Source organism: Battus philenor, unplaced genomic scaffold, assembly GCF_028537555.1.
Source record: "Battus philenor isolate CCGP_79_NKW_IND1 unplaced genomic scaffold, ilBatPhil1.0.hap1 SCAF_1, whole genome shotgun sequence".
Lineage (NCBI taxonomy): Eukaryota > Metazoa > Arthropoda > Insecta > Lepidoptera > Papilionidae > Battus > Battus philenor.
This window is the reverse complement of record NW_027181661.1, coordinates 11,085,502-11,111,496: the sequence shown is the minus strand read 5'-3', so window position 1 is coordinate 11,111,496 and position 25,995 is coordinate 11,085,502. Positions and strand designations below refer to the sequence as shown.

At 33.8% G+C, this 25,995-nt stretch overlaps 1 protein-coding gene across 1 annotated transcript; it reads left to right on the top strand.

The window, feature by feature from the left end:
• Window positions 1-3,093: 3,093 nt before the first annotated feature.
• Window positions 3,094-25,936, top strand: LOC137919227 (pneumococcal serine-rich repeat protein). Its single transcript, XM_068762241.1, has 11 exons — window positions 3,094-3,147; window positions 3,387-3,476; window positions 16,065-17,027; window positions 17,111-17,290; window positions 17,373-18,028; window positions 18,796-18,905; window positions 20,017-20,123; window positions 21,170-21,331; window positions 22,062-22,248; window positions 23,680-23,832; window positions 24,114-25,936. Exons 2-11 carry the CDS (start codon window positions 3,457-3,459, stop codon window positions 24,324-24,326), a joined length of 2,751 nt encoding a protein of 916 aa, XP_068618342.1. The 5' UTR covers window positions 3,094-3,147; window positions 3,387-3,456; the 3' UTR covers window positions 24,327-25,936.
• The last annotated feature ends 59 nt before the right edge of the window (window positions 25,937-25,995 follow it).

Below are 25,995 nucleotides of genomic sequence, written 5' to 3'. Positions count from 1 at the left end.
TTGCGATCATCATTTTGATCATTTACATCGCACAAATCAAAAGTAAACACGCTAGTGTAATAATATAAATATTGTTTGCTGATATTTTCTAAAATGCAATATGAAATTTAAAGAATACATTTTAACTTAAAACATGCAGTGGTTTAATGTTTAGAAGTATAAAACAAGTTTTATAATAATGGATAAAACATTTTTTGGAGGATATGTGCGATCTTATTCTTACAATGGAAACTAACAAAAACGAAGATGTAGCTATTTTACGAGCGCTACAGGGATTAAACTGTTTTAAAATAACACTGTAGCTCGTAGTGGTTCAATTCAAAAAATAAATATTCTTAACCGAGACCTTCATAATCAATAATGCTTTTTGTGTTATAATGACTCTAATTCTAACAGTATTCTAAAAGGGTTATAGACATTATCTGACAGTAGATTATGGAAAGCTAATATCTGTAGGTTACTATTCTTTCTTCGTGTTAATTTTGGTACTTTTGCAAACATTGAGATTCTTCAAATATTTTCTTACAAAAGGAAAAGTTCGTAAAGATAATGAAATAATTTTCATATTATACTTTGGCTTACCTTAGCCTTGTTTTCAAAATGATTCTTCGAGGGAACTTTAAAAAAAACTTATGCTATTGCTTAGTGCGCTTCCACAAACAATCCATGTTGTACTTCATGTACGTGTTTAATATATGTATCGTAATATGTCCCAGTTTTCTTCTGGCACAAGTCGACTCGTGCTTGATAAACATTAAACGTGATGAAATTCAAACGTGCCTCATAAATAATGATACTAATAATTCAATGAATACAGATATCGAACATTTAGCGTAACTTTAGATTAGGTTAGTTTGCAGAATTTTTAGATTTATAGCAAATTTGCAAGATTTGCCATATTTTTGACATGAGTATTTACAGTAATTGTTATCAGGCAACAATGCGCAATAAGAAACGAAAAGTGAGTACAAAACAAAGCGTTTTATCATCGACTTGTTTATTCTGTGTGTAGTTCTTCATTTTTTAATGTATATATATTCCAACTCAAATTTAATTTCTTTAGTAGTAGCGATAAAGATTGTCAGCTTATGTTTACTTTTTTGTTATAAAATCATTTACTGTATTCGAACGTCTTCGTTACTGCTTGTATTACATTTTATTAGTGGGTGAAGGCTTCTAATTCATTGACTCTTTCTCATATGCACCATTTAATCCATCTAATAACAAAGCAAAATTTTAATATAGCAACACATAATTAATATTTTCATATTTCTTAAAAGCAAGAGATATGTCTATCTTCTAAACTCATTTATATAAAAACCATTTTAATAAGCTTCTTTACCGCTTCTCGTAAAAATCTAGGTAATCAAACTAGGTGATAACCGCAAAGAAACTTAGGCCGACCTTACCCGACTTTTGTGTTATGCCTTCATTATAAGCAATTTTAAATCAATTGACGTAATAATATATTCAGACTGGGTATAATTGAGATGCGAGTTTCCTAATAGTTTGTGAGTAACACGACATTTGTGAATGGTATCAATCGAAATCCTTATTAAGTTACTTTTTATTTGCACCCTCTATGTTTAACGGATCTAGTGTCGTAGGTTTTGTCGTGGCTAGGCCGTTTTTTTCGGTTTATGATTAGCTTCATTATTAACCAAATTTGTAAATACTTAGCTCAATTTATAAATAAGTACGTGTAAGTGTATTGTGATTGATTATATATTTGTTTTCAATAATTTAATTTTCATGATTTTCAAATTGATACTATGATTAATAAAATACGATATTAATTAATGACTATTTTGACATTTTCAACACTGATATGCTACAATTATTATACGCCTTGTCAATAAAAATTTTAAAAATGTTATTTTTGTTTTATTTCTTCAAGCCCGACGTCCCGCAATCGGAGGAATGAATAACGAATTTATAAAATAAAAGTTATAATTTAGGAGAACGTATTGTTCTTATTTTTTTATTTAGTTACAAAAAACTTTTATAGTTAAAAAAAAATAAATGTACGAATCCAGAAACAGTTTAACAAAGTAATATACATAAAAACTAAAGAAGTCAGGAAAATTTATTACGAATTTAGATCTTTGGATGATCACACGTCAATATATTTTTTACAAAAAGCTTGTAATAACAGACAAATATTTTTTACTTGATTATTCTTGACGGGTTCGCAATAAACTGGGAATTTAAGTGTAATATATAAGGTTTGGACAACGACGCGTGGGCACTATTCGAGTCATTTTTATTTTTTCAATCATTAAAATTCAGAGACCAGTACGAAGAAGAGCAAGAACTGGCCAGCGGCGGGCGCGACGTACGCACGTCCTTGACTTTTTGATGCATTACCCACTTTGGATCGTACTACCCGTCAACATATAAATACCTATCACGCTATTTGATTCGTCCGTGTGTTTTAAAACACTTCCTGATCTAGTAAAGGTATTTGAATATTAATTGAAGACAAATCAAGCGACCTTACATGTTTATCGATAAAAAGATCAAATAGTTATTTTTAAAAGAAAAACCTATGACAGTTTGGTTACAAATTTTCCGTAAAAAAAGGTGCTTTAACTGTATACGTAACATTTAACAATATCGAATCCAATTTTTGCAATATCACGGAGATGAATTTTAACCCACAATTAAATAGTATATATTAAAATGTAAACTTTTTAAAGCATTGTGTAAACAATGAGTCAGTCTAACATTGCGCGCGTTTATGTCTTTTATATCAAGGTTTCGTACAAAGCTTTAACTATTTTTTTAAGGAAAAAAAGAATTAGCGAGGCGATAGTTCAGTTCAAAACGTCGTGATTAGTCATTCAAATTAGTGTCTCATAACTTCTTTGTATATAAAATTCCAGAGTAAGCTGTTATGTGGTATTTGATACACAAGTCTTGTAGTATAGTGCACGTGCAGATGGTGAAGACGTCGAGCCTTGGATGATGGCAGCAGGGATGTGTGAGGCGGGCGCGGTGCGGCGTCGAGTTGCGAGGGTGAGTTGGCGGTCGACGGCGCGCGGGCGCTCTGCGGCTATAAGTATGAGGTGCGCACGCGGCGGCGAGGTTAGTCGCCGTTCGGCAGCGCGTCGCCTGCGGTGTCACTTTCCCTTGCTGCCCCCACCGGTGCGTCCCGCCACCCTTTTACGTTCCTGCACGCACTCGCCTTTCTCACACGATCTCAGGCGATCCTCGCTTGCGCAACCTAGTTCAAAATCGAAAGGTCGCCACTATTGGCATTTAAGCGCTCTTTGGCATTAACGTTGCATTTAAATGTGTGATGTAGCTTCCTCATCGAGTTTCACTGTCGCAACAGTGTGTCGTTTGGGAAAGGCGCGTGTGCTGATGTGAGGTTTCTGTTGCAGTCAGCCGCCCGAGTGAGCCGGGCAGTGCGCAAAGCTCCGCACGCGACAACGCAATCTAGCCGCCGTCATCATGTTCCTCAGGATAGCAATGTGAGTATTTAATACAAGAAACTCCTGCAACTAAGTTACATTTATGAAAGTAAATAGGATGCTTAACTATGCCAATCGTACATTTAATAACAAACATAGAAATTTCTAAAACAACAACATTCGTTTTCGTTCACTCTCTGCTTTTGAGAATCTAATGTCAGGCTTTTTATAATTAACAATTCGCTAGGCAACTAGAATATACCATGGAGATGTCGATACCGCGAAAATCTGGTCTGATTTCTTATGTGGAAATCAAGTGTTTGTTGCTCAACCACAGTCGACTGACATCACAAATGAGGGCATATGTTTCTCAATGAAGGCTACGAAACGTTGCTTTAAAGTATGCAAGAGTAGGCGCGCTTATTGTTCCCGCCCTAGACTTTGTCACCCTATCACAAATTCTTAGATTCTCTGTAATTGTTTCTATTCAAATAAATTTACTACTACACTATACGGTCAGTTCCAATTTGAAAATATGAAATTATTTTTATGAAAATAAATTCTTTGATTTTTTATATATATGTTATCTGTTATAAAAAATACTATATGAACAATACATACGTATATATATTTGGTATTTATAAATATTTGCGGGAGGAATGCTGTTTTCAAAGTTCACTTTCGAAGCTTTGCTTGGTCATGGATGAGAGTACCGGTTTTAGCATTACGTTTAAGAACCAAAATTTTTTTACTACTGTTTAAATTTAAAACCATAGTAGTTTATTAATAAATACATACATAAATAGCTTATTTTATATTTATTTAAATAAATTGGTTGTATTTTATCGAAAACACTTTATTATAAAAGTTTTAGGTATCATAATCATTGCACTTGAATACGATAAGCGAGTGCCAAAAAAATTCAATCGTTTGCTAGATTAAAAAGTTATACGAATATTATAAAATCAAATGATTCTATAGAAAAATGTTATGTTATATAGTAAAATCACGGCAATGTAGCAAGAAATAGGTGTAGTGTTATTTCTATGACTAGACAAGATGTCACAATAACCTTACGACGTAAAAGTTCATAAAACTCTTCATAGCATTAAGGAAGCTGCATATAGCAAGCTTTTTAATATTTCATAATTATTTATAAAACAAAGAGTAATATGTCTATAAAAGTTAAATACTTAAGATATTTTAGAGCAAAAAGCGGTGAAATAATTATAAATTATGTTCATTAACTACTTTTCCAATCTATCACGTTATTAGATTCACGCTATTCTTTGTTATAGAGTATTTTACATCACTTTATATAATCACATGAATTGATTTACACATTGTTATATACCTGCTTAAGACGAAAAACTTTCTACGCATACGATGTTTCGAATATTATTTATGTCTTTACATATACTTAGACAGAATTTATTATTAATTTAGGGACGTTAAAAATGTACAATATTAAACAAAACATTTGTTTAAGTGATTGAAATTGTATTCTTGAAAAAAAGTGATTGTACACTCATAATTTTGTTAAAAAATGCGTAATTATTTAATCAGAACCGCCGTTCTTTCTTAATTAGACATCTTTAGTATTCTCATACGCGTCTATTGCTCTATTATGTTTAATTTACTTTCGCTATCAAAAAGGAAAAACACGTCTTAAATTTTGTCATCGCTGATGCGTAATTCGTTTCGAATCTCGTTTTGTGAATACAAATCAGATTTGGAATTTCTCCGTGTTACAGATTCGATTTTGTAACGTTAATATAGTGTTGTGCGTGGAAGGAAAGTACCTATTAATAGGTATTTATACCACGTACATTCGTTTACTGAACACATATCGATACTAATGATCCAAATTTATTAACGAACGTGAAAGCAAATACGTTACATAGTTGCATGAGTACTGACAATTATTTTATTTTTTTCATTAGTAGTTGATGTATTGTTTGTATTTTGATTAGCGATTAAAAGAGAAATTGACAAATTAGTTTAGTTGTAAGCATAATTATAGCAATATATACATTGTGTCTCTTTCCTTATTTTTAAAACAAAACTAAAAGTAATTATCCCTTCCTTTCATATTTTTCATTTTAATCGAAAATCTTTTCAGTATAATACAATTTTATTTGTTTTTTGATGAGGTACTATTTTATTTTAAGTATAAAATGATTTCAGAATAAAGCAAATATATATTTTTTATGACAGCGGAAAGAGATTAAACGAAAATGTTAATTTATTTCGCTACTTTTTGACATTACATATTAACCGTGCATTGGATACTAGTGACCATTGGTTCACAAAGATTAGAGTTAAATTATTGTATATAATTCTTAGCGAATAATAGATATTACTCATGTTAAAATATCTATAGATTTCAATTCTTCACGTGGAGCTCGTTGGCGATCGTTTAGTCCACCGCAACGGTTCGTCTTCGCGCGACCTTCACTTTCGCTTTTTACGTGTTCCGGCGTATCTCCTCGTGTGTCGTGTCAGCAGACATGTTTTTAATTACCAATCCGTTGGGAATAAATTAATAAACAGTTTTCTCAAATAGAAGTATTATGTTCCCGTTTTAACTTAAAATTTTACGTTTATTATTATTACATTAGTTCTGTTATCGTTAAATCAGACACGGAGGAGTATAAAAGAGCAAAGTCAGTTATGTTTTTAAAAAAAAATAAATGCTTCATTTGATAATTAAATATGGTCAAAGAATCATGTATTAAGATAATTTCGAGTATTGTCAAAGGCATCTTGTAAAGTATAGAAATAGATATTTTCTTAAAAATACCATTCAATACCGTAGTCTTTATCATTCGTTAACGTTAGTAAAGGGTATTGAAAAGGTTAAAAAGTTTTACTTGTGGAGTACAAAGTATGTTCCTATTTTTTATTAGTTATGAAATACAGCTATCATTGGCTTTAGCTAAAATGTTTTTAATACAGCAGCCAACCTTGCAAATATCAACAGCGCATAAATAAGAGGTCTACTATTTAATATAAACTTATTTCTAATTTAGAGGGCTCATCGTGTTTTCTAGGCAAATGAATAAATCTGCCTTAACTTTTGCCTTTGGTGTTTTTAAAGGCTTCATTAAATCTACTGCGGTAACTATAACAAATGGATTGCAATTAATGTCGAAAACGATGCGGACGCTGTGATTATACCTAGTGATACTATATATATATACACTGATATATATACTGATCCTATTTATGTAAAAAAATCGTGTAACTAAACTCAGTTGTTCTCCGGTATTAGACTACTCATTAGATCGTTGATGTTTGCCACATCGTGATACACATCGTGATCGGGGCTTTGTTTGGTCAAGTTTGAAGTTTCGCGCTTTCTACATTTCAATATGTCAAGAGCAACAAGCGGTGACGACACGGCGGCAGGTCACGACTCATCGTCTCCAGTGAATGCTATCCCGCTTACGCAATTATTGGAAATATTTTGGTTATCACTTAATTTAATCATTCTGCTATCTTTGTTCCACTGATTAAACTAAGTTTAGTTATTCGCTTTCTGAGCAAATCCCTTACGACTTGCGCGGTAGCTGTTTCTTTACTTGCGGTTGTTACAAAGTTGATGCAATCTCGTTAGTTTTCACTCGATCAAGCTTGAAGCGGTAAATTACCAAGGAAATTTTCTCAATACGTTGTCCCTTTGAATCACATTAGCTGGGCAGAAATTTTGTAAAAACAGATGATTATAAACTTTTAAGACAACACCTGTCATATTATTTTCACTAAACATAATTATCTGATATATTATTTATTAAATGAACTGAACACAAAATGGTAATATAAAAATCCACGGAATGTAGCAAGTAGTAATTCTATGCAAGTTTATGGACGCGAAGCAAGAATGCGGCTAGGTCGTGACCCAAATGTTTAATTTGTGTTTGGTTCGCTTCATAAAACTAGATTTTTCTTTAGTGACTTTATCTAATTTAATTATTAAAGTGTAGTAAAAAGCATTTTATTCTAAAAAGGATGATTAAAGAATTCCTGTAGTATTATGATTTTCTTAAAGTATCTCTGTGTTTAAATTGTATATAATGTTGTTTAAATGTAATAGATCAAGGTCTGTTTTCTATTTAAATGCGATGCGATGCTAATGATTGTGCATAGAGAACCTATCATACGTATTGATTCCTATGTGTGAATCATAAATAAAGAAATTATATTATTACAAGCAATATGTACTTTAGACGAGATTGAATAACGGTTAGAAATTGGCGAAATCATTGTAGTTATTGGCGAAAGTGAAACTAATCACCCATCAGCTCATGTTATAATCGGACTTCGTTGTAACATTTGGTTGTCACGCACTATATTATAGCTAGCTGATAACAGTTAAACCGAATGGCCTTCTGCAAGAACAAAAAAACCAACTTTTTCTCCTGTCTTAGTATATCTGTTTGCTTGGTGTTTTATTAAATCACTAATTACGGCCGGTCGACTAAGGTTAGTGGATTTTATCGCCACTAGTTTTGCCGAGCTACAGTTTCAAATATTGCAGTGTATAGTTTATATTGTCTCTACCGTTACCTTATATCCATCAAACGATGGATCATATGTTAAAGTATTTTTAGCATGGCCCGTGCAGACAGAAAATAATGTGGGGCCTACAGAGTTTGTTATGCTGGCAAACAATGTTTGCGTAAACTTGGTTATATCATTATGTTTCGTAAGAGCAACCCGCGCATCACTCTCGGAGAAAAGGCTGAGGTGTGTCATAAGTATTTGACATTGGTTAAACGTTGTTACGTCAATGACATTAAATGAATAGAATCCGGGTTCGCCCCTTGAGTTCTTTAAGGCAAGACAAGAATAATAGGTTAAATTTATTCTCATTTTTATAACATTAATAACCAAAACTGTGGTTTTAACCAGTTTCACTTTCGTGACGATGACCTTTTACGGAATGCCCGATGAGATAACGGATGAATAAAACATTAAACATTTGCTCCGACGTTTACTTTAGCTTTGCAACTTTTATTTGGTCATCAAATCAACTAATTTAAATGCGCTTTCGATATACGTTAATCCCATGACATCCGCCGATCGAGTTGAATTATTGTGAGCTGACGTAAAATGCTATGATATGCATAATCAATTGAATCTTAGGCTCCGCGCCTGTGATTGGACCACTCAAGCGACGACCTTGGCTCATTCGACGTCCGTAATCCGCATTAAGTGAGCTTACGAAACATTTTGATATTATAGGAACATAAATAAATTATCACATTATGGCACAAATTTAGTGCAAACGGAAATCCAAAGAAAGATTTTTCCAAAATTGTGTTATAACTTCGAAATGTCATTTCCAACCTTTTTTCTTTGACCTAAATATTTCAAGGTGATAATTAAAACATTTACTAACAATTCTATCACAAAGGAACAAGATTCTACTAGAATAGCCAATGGGCCTTGGCTCGATAAAATAACATAAAAATTAGCAATTAAATTATAGATTTTTAAAGAAAATTATGTGTAAGAAAACACGTGGACAAAGTACGCGGTGCGTGCGTATGAGCAGTTCCTGTTTATCAGACATGTTTTATGTTGTAAAAGTTGATTTTCTACTCGGAGAAGCGTAGGTATTTAGTAACGACTAAACCTTGACATGAATGACTACGGGAGTATAGAGAAATTTCATCCAAGCTCCGTTCCACTTTTTAAAAATAAAAGTTGAAGCTGTTTTCCTTGTATAATTTTTTAAACTATACGAAATAAAGTCAATGTGTTACGTCTTTTAGGAGTAAAGTGCTCACAATTGTTAGTTTTATTTATAACAAACACACTTTTGGATTTAACCTTGCAAAATGTCATGTTTTAACCGTCGTAGTTGAATACTCTATATCATAAATAGTAGCTAAAAAAAATTGTAGACAGTTTTATCAAACTACTAAACATAAAAATCCGAAAGAAAACTAAGCTTTCTAACTAAGATTTCTTTTGGTTTAACAATATTCGAAAAATCGAAACGAAAGATGTGGTCTTGACGGCATCAATGGAAAGCGGTGGGGTCATCATTTAATACTGGTCCGCGAGATTTCTCGTGTTTTATTTCTCGAAAGTACGCAAAAATTGTAATTCACACGTAACCTGCAATAAAAAATAGAGTGTACATTTTTATGACTACACTTGTTTAAAAGCCTATTATTTTTTTTTTCAAAATACCATTTAAAAAACTTTTAAAATCTTTGTTGCCGACGTTAATAATTTTTGGTTTCAATGAAAACAGTCAAATTGAATTTATATCTTTAATCAAAATACCATTTTATTATATATAAAATTCCATTTATTGATAACTAAAGTTCCACGCATTATTCACGACAATGCGTCCGTGTCAGTCGTAGACGGGCGCCGCGCTCGTTGTGCGATGTCTGGAGCCACTTTGTAATTCCACTCGTGCTGTTTGCGTCCGCAAACAACTATGTAAAATGTTATATACTTACAAGTGCGTTATTAAACGTCCTTATTAACATGCACATATATTTATAAAGGTTCTCAAATACTTAATGTTGTTTCTTTTTCTTTAAAGATTCTCATCTATTACGGTTGGCGATCGTTTTGGTTTAATAATTCTGGGTCTAGTTTTTAGGAGAAAAACAAATAAGCTCTTTTTTTGCAAGCCTGGATTTGTGCCATATATTATATTGTTTTGTAAAATCTATTCGTTGAAAGTTCAAAATATTATATCTGAAACAAGTATGATTGCGTATATTTGCTGTCAGACTACATGCGCAAGTTTTATTCCGAAACATTGGCATTTAAACATATTTGCACATTAATCGGCAACAAAAATTGTCCCGTACTGCAATATATTTGCACAATACCGTTACAACATAAACGTACACCTTAACTAAAATTAATTGACCGTCAATTTCACTCTTACATTTAGAGGTTTTTAGTCGAAAATAACTCTTATTGAATGTTCAGCAAACACACTAAGAATTTAGTTACATAAGTTTCTATGTAAGATTAAGATTGGGCTAACTTAAGACTTTAATAACTTTATGGTATTGTGTATATCACCGAACATTGAGTAAGTGAATTATAAAGTTGACCGTTCGTTACTAGTACGCCATTCATGGCATGGAGTACCAACTTAGATATCTGCGTTCGCGGCACGTTCAAAGTGTTAATTGTTACGTGACAGAAATCAGCAACGCATCAGGGTTGATGAACTCAAATACCGTTCAGTGCGTTACGAACAGCAATTATTGATTTTGTGGAACGACGGAAGGATTTGTTGAACTCTTGATTTATTAATTTTCGTGCCAGTCTTGACGCGGGTGCACATTCATGTTGGCATATAATTTAAATTTGATTCTGAGTACTTTTTTAAAGTCTCAAAGTATTATGAACACATACATCGAAGTGCACTTATGACTGTTAATTCAGTTAAAATGGACGGGAAAATGCAATATGGCGATTGGTGGCAATATGCAATTTAGGTAATCTAAAAGAATAGAAAACGGATTTTATAAAATTTCACTCGCAGGGGGGGTTGAGGAGACGTTCATTAAAAAATGCATTTTTTGAACAACAGCCCTTTTACATATAGGATTTATAAAGATGTAGAAGTTGACCAGAATATATTTTTTTTGGCATTTTAAACATTACTAAGAATGGATTTTCTGAAATTATGTCAGAAAAGGCAGTACGCACCATGCCAGCGTATTTTTGTTCTTAAAAAAATAGGCAGAAAACAAGCAATACTATAATGTCATATAGTAACGATTATATAGAGATTTGTAACTAGCACTTCTTCGATGCGAAAATAATGTGAGTAAAAGAGACAAACAGTGCTGCAATCGGTAGTTGGCTACAGTTACATTTTAGCTACCGTACGTTCACTGGTGACCTCGGAGAACACGACAGGCAAACCAGACCTTGTGTCAGGATACCGCCTTACACACAGCAAAGCTATGCTTACTGTCGCCGGTGCCTCACCTCGGATCGTACCGTGTCAATGAATACTGTAGGGAGTTTCCTATTGTTGGTACCAAGTTATTTGAATACTTTCGTTAATAGATAACCCTTGACACTAAAGTTACAACTGTTCCAGCTGATTGTCGTTACAGCTAAGTTATAATGCATTATAATTAACCTTTTAAAACAAAAATCCAAGGCTTTTGTGTAAAAGGCTACAAGGCGAGGAGTAGTGAACTACGTATTAAGGATTTGCAATACGGTCGTCGTGCTAGACTGAATAACAATTTGTTTTTTTTTTTCACCTTGAAACGCCGTTGATTTGAACTAACAATAACATGCTTTCAGTGTAAAGCACTTTCTAATGTTATCATTTGTACGTCGCACGGTATTCAGGTGTTTTAGGTGTAAACTAATTATAAAATATTGTATCAACCTTAAATAAAACATTGTTAAGTTTAATTTTGTTAGTCAAAAGTTAAATTCACCTCAAAGTTAATCGTAAATATTAAGAAACTAAGTATTAAGAATGATTTTACAACAGCATACAATTTTTATATTCATAAAAAATGTATTGAACATGCTATAAGACTTTATTCACAAATAGGTCTTTATTGTCCCATTGTATTTTATAATGGTTTTAGGTAAAGAACTTCCTTACACAGAAAAAATGTTTTTTCCATCGTTGATTTCATGGAATGCGCCTTATTTGGTTTAGGAAATAATCTTGGTTCTTGTATATCCTTATTCAGACTGAATGAGTCAACTAAATCTTAAAACCAAAAAATAAACCGTCGTCACGTTCGTTTAGCCTAAGAGGAAAATTATATTTAAACTTTTATGTATTAAATATAATTTATATAAATTTTCAGATTAACAGTTTTTGTCGATTTGGTAAATGAATCATTGTATTAAAAGTAATTTTTGTATGATTAGACACAGATATTCGTCATAGGTTATCTGTATCTTGGCTGTGGTCATAGTTGACGAACTACAGCTTCGTTTCATTGTAAGGCTATTAATTACATTATTTAACAACACAGTAAGAAGTAATGTAATACACATTACCCATTTAGCTTTATTGGTATGTGCCATCAGAAATGACTTACTTTATAATGCAATTATTAACACCTGACAGCGTAATCCTACACTTTTAAAAAGCTATAATGTATTGATCTTTAGTCTCAAGTTCAAATTCGAAATATTTTATTCAACATAGAATAGATTACATCTTTAATTGGTGTCATAGATAATTTTTCCATCTGTTAAGATAATAAACACCTCAGGCTAAGAAGAACGGGTGAAATAAATTCGGAAAGACAATGTAATCGTCTGAAAAAAATAAAATGTCTTATTTAATTAACATTAAAAAACCCTGTAAGTAACCAGATCAATGTGAGCCATCTCTTATGAAGTAATTTGGTTAGGTAGCTTTGCTTATCATCAGGACACAAAGAGTCTTTGACAATTTTTTTTTCAATCTAGCTATAGGAGCTTTCCCAACATCTGGGATCTTTTTCTATTATATTGTCCAGAGTAAGATTTAGTAACACAATGAAGGTAAATAAAAATTAATTTATGTTTTTGGTATTTACATTCAAAGTCTGTAATGCTTTTGTGAGCATACAGTGAACATCCTACGACTGAAATGATAATAGTGATGATAATGACACTACGTACATTAGAAGATGTACAATTTCAAGGTTATATTAAATAAAAGGGAAGGGGTAATTTTAATCCAGACAGAAAGAAAGACAATCAAGACTGTAGTTCGAAACTGCTCCAAATGTGTTCTAAAATAAAGTTTAATTAATAATGAAAACGAGTAGCTGTGGGAAATGTTGCCAGTCCTTGACCTAATGCAGGACGCCGGGCAGATGAAATTGGGGAGCTCCCACGAATAACAATCGCCGTTTCTGTCTAAAATTACACTCCGGCAGTACTTGATGCGCGAGCTATTCGCGACAAACTTGTTTTTCATCTAGTTTCTGTTACTTGACGTTTAAATGTCAATCCTGCGTTCTAACGTCATCGTTTTATTTAATACTGACTATAAACGACTCTTCATCACACCAGCGTCTAAACATAAGTACCGCCCGTCGTTCGATAATATAGAGAATTTTAACGCATTTCTAAATTTAATTCTTTTGTAATAAACCTTTGACAATACTTGAATGTGGACCATTTCGTGATTGCATGTGGACACTACATATTGCAATAAAGCGATTATTGTAACACCACAATTTACACATAATTCATTACAAATATGCAAAATTGATTGAGTTGAAAAATTTATTTAATATACCTTTGAGGGGAAACTCTTTTGCAATTTTTGACCTTTTCATTTAAACAAATATCATTGCGTCACTGTTTATGCAATAAAATTTAATCACAGTGTTGTTGACTATGCCGTGCCTAATGTTAGACTTGTGCTGGGCGTTAGAAAGGTCATCCTTTATAGGTAATCGTCAAGTATATTGTGTATGTAACCATTATCCATTGTCAAGCATGACCTTAATTATCATAACTTACTTTTAGATGCGTTGAAAGGATTTTTTATGTTATTATATTAGTATATAATTAACTTTATGGTAGTCAATAAAGTTAAGTATATACTTTAAAATATGGTGTCGAAGTGACTTTAACATATACACGCACCTATAATACTATATACATGACATAATGTAACACGTTCAAAATAATATGAGAACCAATATGTGTAAATAAGGATAACATTAGTTCCATCTAGATTATGGGCCAATGTCTTACATTGTCGATTTTTTATTGAGAGGAGAATTTCTTAAAAAGATACTCGGTAGGTCCCTTTAGCCACGTGTAATGCACATTTGGTGGAGAGCCCGGTTGTCGAACCCGGGCGCAATCGAGTCACGCAAATCGGAGTTACGACACGCACGCCCAGTACATAGACTAATGTCGTGGAGATGACGATACCAACGATATGTCAGCCGTAACTGTTGTACTTATTTGTCCTAACAACAGACACAACCCACACCTTTTGATATATTTCGTTTTATAATATTATATTTCTTTATAAAGTTATTATAATATCCAAAAAAAAATCTGCTATTTATTTTAAAAGCGGTAAAACATTGTAGACTACATTTCAATTTTAATATTTCCATATGAATATATGATTAAATAAAAAGAGAAACTGCCTTATACATATATATAAATATTAGCTGTTAACGACACCGGTTATCTTATGAACACCTTTTATTGCAATCGGTGGACTTACGGAGTTAATTTTAATATAACTTAAGGTCGTTTGAAGGAATCGATGTAAGCCAGTATAATGAGGTCTTCCCTTCGTTCTACTAGAGTTTTCTTGTGGTCGCATTAACAAAGTAATTGCTGGTTCCTTTTATAATGGTCTATGAACTGTTAAAGTAGGTACGCTCACCTAGCCTTGCTCGGTGCGACCTTACCTCTAGTGAAATTGAACCAGTGCGACGTATATACCAGTTCTATTTAGCTCGTGTGCGGAATTGAGGCTAATTTATTCAACAGAAACGTCCATTTCATTATCTTAAAACACTTTTAACAACTAATTAACATAACATCCAAGTTTCTTATTTGTCATAGACGTAATAAATATTACATAAAATTTGCTTGTAATGTAAGCGGCGAGCGTATCAAATTTATAACGATTACGTATAGTAATAAACATCCATCGGCGGTAACCCCAGTTTGATTTCCGTGCGGCATGGCGACGGTAGTAAGAAATTTCACGGAAGTCGACTTCTTCCGACTTTGCCAGTTCATTATGTTATTTATTTATATTATTATAAGTAACGCTCTTTTTCGTGAATAATGTAAAAGTAAATTAAATTAATTAAAGCTGAAATTTCACCAGAAATTTCATTTAAAGCTTTGCTCTTTTATCAAATTAGAACCTAGTTCTGCTCATGGCTATGAAAATGAATAATCTTACTCTCTTAATCTAATTTAATTGTTAGCGAGTTAAAATAATTTGAATGGAACGACAAGCACAGTTCCTAGCTTATAACAAACTGTCTTTTAATTGAAATTTACTTAATATTAATGTTATTATAAAGATTTATATTACGCAAGTAAAAATTAATTGTTCGTTACCGGTTTTTACCATAGTGGACTATGGATCGAAATGCAAGAAGAAGTTTATTCAGCGAAAGTGGTCGTCACGCAGAGTTCCGGCAACTTACACTTTCGTAGTGTTTGTCTATGTAATTTTCACCCACGCTCTATTTTCGCTTCCAATTTCTCACGATCAAATTATACATTTTGCAAGTATTACAACACGTGTTTTGTAATTACCCGGTGTGCTTTCCCATTTCTTTATATATTTGAACTCATTGGTGAATTAGCAATAACTCCATCGAATGCGTTAGCGGAACCATATTGTCTATACTCTCAATAGCAGTTGCTTATATAGGTGCTCACATGCTCTGTTGAAAGCATTCTTCTGTGATGTGTATATTTTGCAACAAGAATTTATTGACTAAAGAATGTCCTTTTCTATGAGTCATAGTTTATTGCTTTTAGTAGGGAACAATGAGTACGCATACAGTCGAAGGCACTGCAACAGACCGATGTCGTGCTGAGTCATCGAGCATTGACGCAGCGTACAACTTCGTAGGTGGATATCACACTAATCTGTGTCAGTATACAAAGATCTCTTTGTTACAGATTAAGTTTTCTTTTCATCCACACGACTTGTGCGGATGTTGACATCATCACGGAACCACGACCGGGGGAAGAATATGTCCTTGTTAGTTCCGGTCAACAGACACCATTAAGAAATTTCGAAACATCACACAAAATCCCAGAAAAACACCCAAACCATCGTATTTTCAAGCAAGAAGAAAACAATGATAAGATTATCAAAAAATTACACAGTGGTAAAATCAAAGTACCAACCGAGGGTATTATATCTATCGAAGAAGACAAAAAAACACTATTTAAAAAGGGTCAGAAGATTAAAGCAACGGAGTCCATTGAAATAGACGTACCAGTTTCTAAAATAGAAGATATTAAAATTAAAGAAAATCCCAAAGTTGTAGAAACAAATCCCAATTTGGCAGTTGCCTTGGAAGCTATGTCTGAATCAGGAAAATTGAGTAATAAAGCAGGGACAACTACTCAAAAACCAGTCCTTACGACAGAGGCAATCGGCTCTACTAAAGCGTATGACTATATTCCAATAAATTTTGACACTATAGATGATATTAATACTGGTTTATTATCTTCAAATATTAAACTGGAAACCGCGGGAACTGAACAAAAACAACATTCTAGAATACAGATCAAAAAAGGTCCCAATGGTCAAGATTATGAATATGAATATATTTACTATTATTACGACGAAGATGAGGAAAGTAAAAAAGAACCAAAAGATAAAGAAACAACGACTACTGAGAAAATTACAGAATTCGCAGTGAATTCCCATGACGGTCCACCAAAAGTAGAATCTGAAAATCAAATAAGTAAGGACAGCAAAAGAAGTAAATATAGTACCATTGATAGATCTAGTATAAGTACCACAGCTACCGCCGAAGTACAGAATGAAGTTTTACCGAGTGCATCACGCGGCCGTTCTCGAGGCCGCAACTTCTCTCCCGCACCAGTGGAGGAAGAAATCGAAGAAGAAAGGTGAAATATATATTTCAACAATATTTTTTTTAAAACCAAAGATATTATAATTTTACATGTATGTATGTTTTCTTTTCAATAAGGTTACCGTCAAGTACTCGTTTCCCGCCTCGTGGCCGCAACTTGGCCGCGGCGACACCGACAACAACACGCGCTCCGGAAGTAACGTCGGAAGTAATAAAGCACCGAGGTCGTCCACAAAGCGACAGCGTTGCTGACGAATCAATCGGACAATCAAGAAGTAGAGCTCGAGCTAATGTCCGGTAATATTACGTTACCAATTAACCTTACTAAGTTTCGGTCGGCTCGGTTATACGATAATTGTTAAATTGTTATTATTTTCAGACGCCCAAGCTCTGAACTCGTTGATCTTGACAGTTTCAAGACTCACTCAGGAGACATTCCTTCCCAGTATAAAGAACCTCCATCAAGATATTCGTCTGAAAGTAAGCTGGCTATAGAAAGCGCAGAAAATGAACAAGTTTTTAATGAACCATCCCACGTTAAAGACTCTGTGAAAGAAGGTCACAGTCTAAGTGCCAATATTAAATTCCAAGAAATAACAGATGACTCAAAGTTGCCTCCTGACTATAAGCAAACGACGTCTTATGAACAGGACACAACTGAATACACGACAATGACCGCGATGGAAAAGGTTGCACTCGATCTTTACGCTTACTTAGCTGGGGAAAACTTGAATAACGAAATAAGTTCGACTAATGACCAATTGAGTTTTGACGGGTCGACCACAGTTGACGACGATGGTTGGACCACAGAATTGATAACTACCACAGAGGAAGACACTACAACTACTACTACAACAACTACAACTACTACAACCACTACTACTACTCCTGCTCCAACCACGACGACCACCACCACCGCAGCGCCTTCGACGCGCCCGTCCAGATTCAAGGGTCGGCCAGGAGCTCGTGGACGTGCGCCTGTCTCGACCAGCCTCGCTACTGAAGCGCCTCAAGAAACTTCCACCAGAGCCCGAGGTAAATTTAAAACCTAAGGATGCATTGCCTTGTAACAAAGAAAATGCAATCAAAATAGACTACACCTTACACTATTACTTGTTCCACTTTTGTTATTATAAAACGTATAGAGACAAACTGAAATTCAAATAACTTTTTTAAATTCTGTTTACACATCGAGCGTAAAGAGAAAGTTGTCATCGCGTAAGCTACAAAACAGGCTCTTCATACCACCATTTTAATAGCTAAGCTTTCATTAATTATCTTGATTAGTTGTATCTTTATTTAGTTTGTACGACATAAATTGGTGCGAGAGCGAAATACCTATTTTTCCTATGTTGCTTTGCGATTGTGTTATGCGTTGTTATGAAATAGTAAATTACTGCAATTTATTACATTGTGCCACTTTGACCACTGTGTGTTGTTAGTTTCTTTTTTTAAAAAAAAAAAACACCTCTCTTATCTCGTATAGTAACGAGAGTTTTATTTTTACTTTTATCTTTATGTTTATTTCACAAGCAGATTAAAATTATTAAAGCATTTTTAACAATATTGTTATTCAATATTTTGTCTTGATTTATTCATTAATTTAGTTTTTTTTTTCTTAATTAGACTCATCACTTGTTTATAATTTAAAAAATTGTTTGATTGTTACACAACATCATTACACAAATTGTTTCAAGATCAGCTAATTAATTCGCTTTAAAAATTAAATGTTGTTAGAGACTTATAGCGTTAGGAGATAGGAGAATCGTGTATTGAGGCAATAAAGAAGTGTTTCTCAACAGGACGATTCGGTAAGCCTAATGGCGGGCGCAAAACTACTGCAGCCAGCGCGCCAGCTGCAACCGAGTCCACTTCAGCCGCTCCTGTTGACAAACCAGCTGCACAACCAAAGGTTTGCATCTAGACACACCATTTGCTCTATATATTATTTCACTGCGAATCTTATGCAATATATCATGCATCTGCGATTGATTGCAATGCGAATTATCATTTTATTTAAACTGTATGTCGTAATCGTTACATTAGAATAAAACTTTTATTTAAACGTATAACTAACTATAGATTCATGTTCATTTAATTTAGAACATCAAAATAATATCCAAGTTATAATTATTCTCATAATTTTAAAGGAAGAAAACATAATTAAATTATTTAAGCTTTATTCCATTTAAGAAATAACGCTTTCATCATCAACATTTAAGCCGTAGAACGTCCATTTCTGGACGTTGGCCCCCTTAACAGAATTCAAATACGACTGGTTGGAAGCGGCTTGTATCCAGCTAATTTTGAATTTTACAAATTTGATTATTTATTTATAGTAATGAGAATAATATAAAATAATGAAACAAACATATTTTATTTTATTGGATTTAACATTTCTTTTAAAAAAACAAGACGAAAATCATTAATTAATATAACGTTAAAAGTAAAATCAAATGCACTACTATGGCAACTTGTTACCGCACTCCTAATAAAAATAAAGTTTCCGTGAGCACTCATTTTTATTACATTAATATGTAATTATCTAATAAAAATATAAGATTACAAACAGTAATTTTATAGAAAGTTTTAAATATTATGGAATATTGTCATAAAGTTTAATTATATATGAATTATAGTATTTTTAACAATATTTTTTAACAAATATTGTTGGCTTAAATGAAATCGTATTTTAAGAATAATTACATGTAGCTTTCACAATAAAAAAAACGTGATATTGATTAATTAACGTTTCCTACAAGTTATTTTCCACGTGTCTAGGTTTATAAAAAACGCGAAAAGCCTATTTCTCCAATTAAATGTTATTTTTATGTGCTTCTTATAATATATAACACATCAAATCATAAACTAAAGGAAGTATACATCACATCGTAAAGAATAACTAAATAAGACAGCAATGAACAACATTAATACCTTAAACCATCTCACGCCTATACTAATATTTAAAACTTAATGTTGCAAAGGACTAGCGTTATTTGTTTTAAATTATATGATTGTTATAGGCTTTCGGTCGTCGGGGATTGTTTGCCGGCAGAACTCGTCCCAGCACGACTACAGCTGCCCCTTCGCAAGACTCGGCTGGCGATCCCATCGAAGCATCAACGCCTAGGCAAGACATCATCATAATCATCATCACTTCAGCCTTAGAACATTTATTGCTGGACATTCACCTTACATACATACAGACATATCCCTAACAGGACCAGTTGGAAAGAGGCTGCATTCAGCTTCTTCCGCCGACTTCTGCAAGATTGTCTATCCACCTAGTGGGCAGATGACTTCGAAGACATAAATATCGTTTATTTGACCACGGTTTCATAAATTTACAGTACCGACCAAGAAAACGTTTATCTAAATAAATTGAATAATTTGACAATCAATTATATCAATAAAATATTATATAATGTAATTAGAACAAATGAAGTATAGAAGAACTTAACTAGTAGCTCATTAAGCAACAAAGGCAACGATCCGGTGCTATCGTGCTATGCAAAGGTTTTATCAAAGTGTAAACCTGCTGGTCGATAAAACCTGTTCTGAAACAATCAGAGCATGCAGAGTTAAGTAACAAATGCTTACCTACTCATCGAAACGAACTATAACAACATTTAAAATATTTCTATTGTTATGAAATACATTATCAAATTTTATTTTTAACGAACGCTGAGTTAATTGGTTGACAGATTTTAAAAAGAAACTTGCTGTCGTCCGTACGACGACCACTGCTGTACATAGGCCTCCCCTATAGATGTCCAATAGGATCCGACGGAAGCGGTTTGCATACAGAATCTCCCGTCTACATTGACAAGGTCACCTTGTGCACAACCTTAAGGCTCTAACGACCATCTGTTCTGCACACTATGTGGCTAGCCCACTGCCACTCCAACTTGCTAACTTGCTGGGCTATGTAGGTTATTTACTCTACGTATCTCTCTACTTTGTACTCGATTTCGACGAGAAATCTCGAACATGTCACACACTCTCTCCATGGCTCTCTGAGCTTGCCAATGAAGCCTGATATGTGTAATCTGTGGTGTTTCCGTATGTGTTAACATGTTTATATTCCACAATTTTTTAATTATGTATTTTATACGAAAGCGAAATTCGGTGTGCAGGTAAATGTAATAAAGTATTCAATGAAATAACAATCATCAGGGCTCGATTGCGTCCGGGATTAAGGCGTGGCCCAACAACTGCAGGAACAACTGCTGCGCCACCTTCCGCTGCTGGCGCTTCGTCCGCAGAAGACTCCACCGCGCCCAGCGCTAGCTCAGTAGAAGTTGCGGAGACTACACCAGCTCCCGTTAGAACTATTGGGTAAAAAAAAATTTAAGGAAAAAACAAAGCACTTAAAAACAGGCTTGTTTGTTACAACAACCAATGTTACAAGCCTGTTTTCCCTTTCCTATCAAACTCATCCCAATCCGGTGATATCGCCGTGAGTGACGGCCCTAGCCGGAGCCTTTTAGGGAGCTCTAGAACTTCGCTACCTTAAAAGAGGTTTTAGACTAACCACTCTCTGCGCCCTACCCCTTCGCATCCGCGGAATCCTAAAATGCCACTTGGGCAGCACTGTAAGCCATGTAAAAAATCAAACTTAAACGGTAGTGGTCAAATGGTTCATTACAAAATTTCGTATAGCCCATATTATAATAATGATAATAATAAAGCTTTATTTCATTCCACACAAATGACTTAAAATTAGTTATTTTTATATTTTAGATAAAAGTTTTTATATTTTATACTAAATTTGTATGCACTCTGTCAGGGTAAAAGGTACTCTAAAGCTTTCCATTTTTCTCTATATTTGGCAATTTGGAGCGACCCGTGACCTCACGGGTCACAGGACGTGTAATAATAAATTATAATATGTATTAGAAACCACCAAAATAATTAAATATGTATTGATTTATATAAATTCCTTGAACCTATTTGTACGTAAAGCTAAAATTATTTACACACCCCAACTAAATTTATATGATATGAGTTGTTATCAACAAAAATAATTATGGTAGTTATTACAAAAAAATATTCAACATTATTTCAGACGCAGACCAGGTCAGATTCGTCCTGTTCCTGCATTGCGACCAGGTCCCAGGCTTAACCTTCGTCCTAACGCTCGTGTAAGGCCCGGGTTGGTTACCTCTGCACCAGCTGAGACATCTGAGAGTGCCGCAGCCGAGACTTCTGCTTCAGAGTCACCGGTGACTCCCGCTTCTGAGGCTGAATCTGAGGTGGAAATTTATTTTGCTTACTCTTAATTTTAGAATACAACATGTGAACATCGGCGGCAAGATGACGTAGATTTCGTGTATCGCAACTACGCCACTCGCTTTGAATTGCTGAACTAAACATAAACAATGGCAGTCACTTTAGTTTATAAATATGTAATCGTGCCTAAATTTGTTCGGCGCATTGCGTAATACGCTGGACACAAAATCCACGACGCGGATCGCGGTCATGAACAATTTCCGACGACTTTATAACGTTACCTAACTGACTTTTTGAACACTATCTCTAAAATTATAACCAGTTAGCCAGTTAACACGTTCACTGCGGCTTGAGGCCGATTCAGCCTCATGGTAGACTTTGCACTGGTGCGGCGCGTAAAACTCGTGTTTCCTCTCTAGTGCGGCGGCTGTATACACTTAACCGTATGTGATATGACAAAGACAAATATAGCTTTCTTTATGTCTGCGAAGCATTGACTCAATATTGTAAAAAAAATGATTGAAACATGAGGCAGAAAAGGCCTCAACCGCACTACTAGGAAGTTCAGCTTGAGGCTGATTCAACCTCAGCCGCACCAGCTGAAAGTTCTTCAAAATTGGGCCCGCAGTGAACGTGTTAACCAGTAGCAAAATAACCAATAGGAGGTTAATGTAAAGTGGCATCTGCGCTCTGCCCCCTTGAATTCGGGGAATCTACAAATGTTATTTAGGCAGCAGTCACTGGCCTAACCAAAAAATAAACATGACATGACTTTTAATGGCTTTTTTCGACGTCTTATGACCAAAGTCAATATCATTAATTAAAACAAACTTTCATAATTTTGGTTGTTATATGGAAGTATAAAAAGGTATTTGACATTTCTTATTTATTTTATGTAGGTGAGCCTATCAGTTTCGCGTTTGCTGTTCGAGTTAAAATCCACACTATTTTATTTTATAGCCTATTGATACTTCAATGTCATCGAAATAGCACTTATAATGTACGCTATGCATAAATTTAAAATATTGTAAAATATCGACCGTTTATTTTATATAGATTGGTGTGTATGAAAATATTTTCGCATTTCTGATTATTACCGGTCATTGCGCATTTTCAAAGTTGCCTGTTTTATCAGAAGGTAATTGAAATAAATCACAAGATTTCGCAAGTAACTAAAAACCGATGATTATATACATATTTACTTACAATTCTCCAAATTACTTAACCATTGTTCCGAGTTATAATTAATAATATATTGAAGTAAATAGTTGTGACGGCAACTTCTTTGATTGTTGGTCATTCTATTGAAGTTAATATTGTAGTATCTTTGTACAATTAAGAGCTAACTTTTGGTGAGAAAGATAAAAAATATTTTGACCAAAACTTTGATTTGTTTTAATTGAAGCTATATACCATACTACGTCTATATACTATACTACGTCTCTATACTTTAGGGATCACCGGCGACCCCAGCACCTGAAGCGCCTCGTTTAGGTCCAAAACTTAGAAACCGCCTTCAAGTGTCGCCATCTCCCAAACCTCGTGTTGCTGTAACTCCACCTGCCCGTCGTCCTAATCCATTATTAAAGAGGAAGCAAGCGACAGAGGTAATAAGCACATTATATTTTCTAAACTAAGTTCATCTTGATTCTTCATGTTTTTAAAAGCTCTCTTGTATAAGTAATGGCCGCAGAGGCTTTAAGATTTAAATGTAGATACAACGGAGCAGTAAATGCAGCGGGGAACGACAGAAGATCTTATTGAGGTCGGTTGAATACGCCGGAAGCATACGCTCAAGGGATCTGTGGTTCCAGCAGTGGACGTCTGATGTCTGATGATGATGTAGACATTACAGATTAATAAATGTATTTGTTTTGCTACTATCTAGGCCACAACAGAAGCGGCTAAGAAGGTTTCTACGGAGACGACTGAAGAAAGCACAAGCGCCGAAAAGAGTGAAACGGAGACCGAGGCCCAGCCCTCCGAGACCACACCGGCTCCTCCGTTGCGAGGTTTAGACGCTCTGATAGCTCGCCGCAGAGCTGCTGGCATCGGAGGCCGCGTGGCTAGGCCCGCTAGGGGAGCTCGCTCTCACAACTAACTTTTTATATTTCCCGTTTGGAAACCCAATGAGAGTACGACACCTTTATTGAACAGTCCTAGATTACACCTAATTGACAAGATGGGAACGAATGTGGGATCATGTCTGTTAATATCCACAATTTAAATTATCCATAAAATGTAAATAGAAGCAAGCGTCTTATCATTTGTAATAATTATTTGATGTCAATGACTGATATAACCATATAACCGTACTTACCGTATATTAATTTCGAATTCGATCAGTCGTGCACTCAAAATGTTTCTGCATTGTTTTAATTTCACGTTAGTTTAATGGCATGTACTTCGCAATACAACAGCTTTTCAAACCCCTTTCGTAGTTAAATAGTTCCAAAACTTTAGTGTCTGACGTGTTTTCTATTTTTCACATTTTTATCTCAGTGACATTCATTAGGAACATTGCAAAGTGTGTCATTTTACTTTAGTCAATTTACTCCTCTAATTATTAAGTGATTAGTATAACTTTAAATGTAACCTGCAAAATATCTCCAATAGCTGTAAAGTACTGTATGAATTCATATTATTATAATGTACTTATGTATATATATACACATACATAAACATAAAGAATTATATACTTAGATTCGTATTTTCTAGGTGTTTAACACTTGCGTAATCTTTAGTTTTCATGATTTCGTCCTTGAATCAAATTGACCTTTTCGATGTAAAGAAACGTTAATTATACAAGTTATGTACATATTAGTTTTAAATATTGTTATGCATGTACGTGGCCACGGGTATCGAGTATCTGACCGTCGGGTTTTTTACAACCAAATCACGGACATCCCAAATCCATTGTCTTAGAATGGACGTGTTCGCCAAAGCATCCATATTACTTGATAATAGATTTCTGATTACATTGTTTTATATATATTTATGTATGTCCAGCCGACAAAATGAATTTTTTTTAAATTACAACAGATAAATATATAAAATTAGAGAAACCTTTAAGAAATTATTTACATCAATTTAGAACTGTAGATGTCGATGATTTATTGCAGTTTTGTATTCAAAGGACAAAGTAATAATCAATTTTCTTAATTTATTACTGTTAAGTGATGAAACCTTTTTAGGGTCTAAGTAAAAAAGTTGTTAAGTAATAGTTTCAAAAATTTTCACTAATTTGACATTATTTGTATCTTGAAGCACTGATAGATAGTGCCATCGTGATATGTTTTGTATCTTTCGTAAGTGTGATAATAAACTTAAATTTAAGAAAATAATGTTTGTAATATTCATTTAATAACACCTCCAACAATTATTTAAAGAGCATTAAAGATAATAAAAAAGCAGGTTGATTGTGTATTGGTGGAAAAGTCTTAAAAAGTTAATTAAATAGCTCAATCACTGCCAAAGTATGGTCCACTCTTTCCAAAAATTAATGTAGTTAGAAATAAAAAATAAAGTAAGTAGAAAAAATAATGCTAAAAATTTAGACTACTTCAAATTCAATTTTATTATTATTTACAGTCTGGTCCTACAGATTGTACAACTAGGAGTTATTGGCCTTTCACATTGTAATAAAAAAAAATAATGTGATACATTTCAAAGTAATCACTTTATATAGGTTCATTGGAAATAAGTTGCTATACATGTAGCTCTTTAAAACTATTACACTTATAACCAATAATCTGTGGTTCAATAGTTAA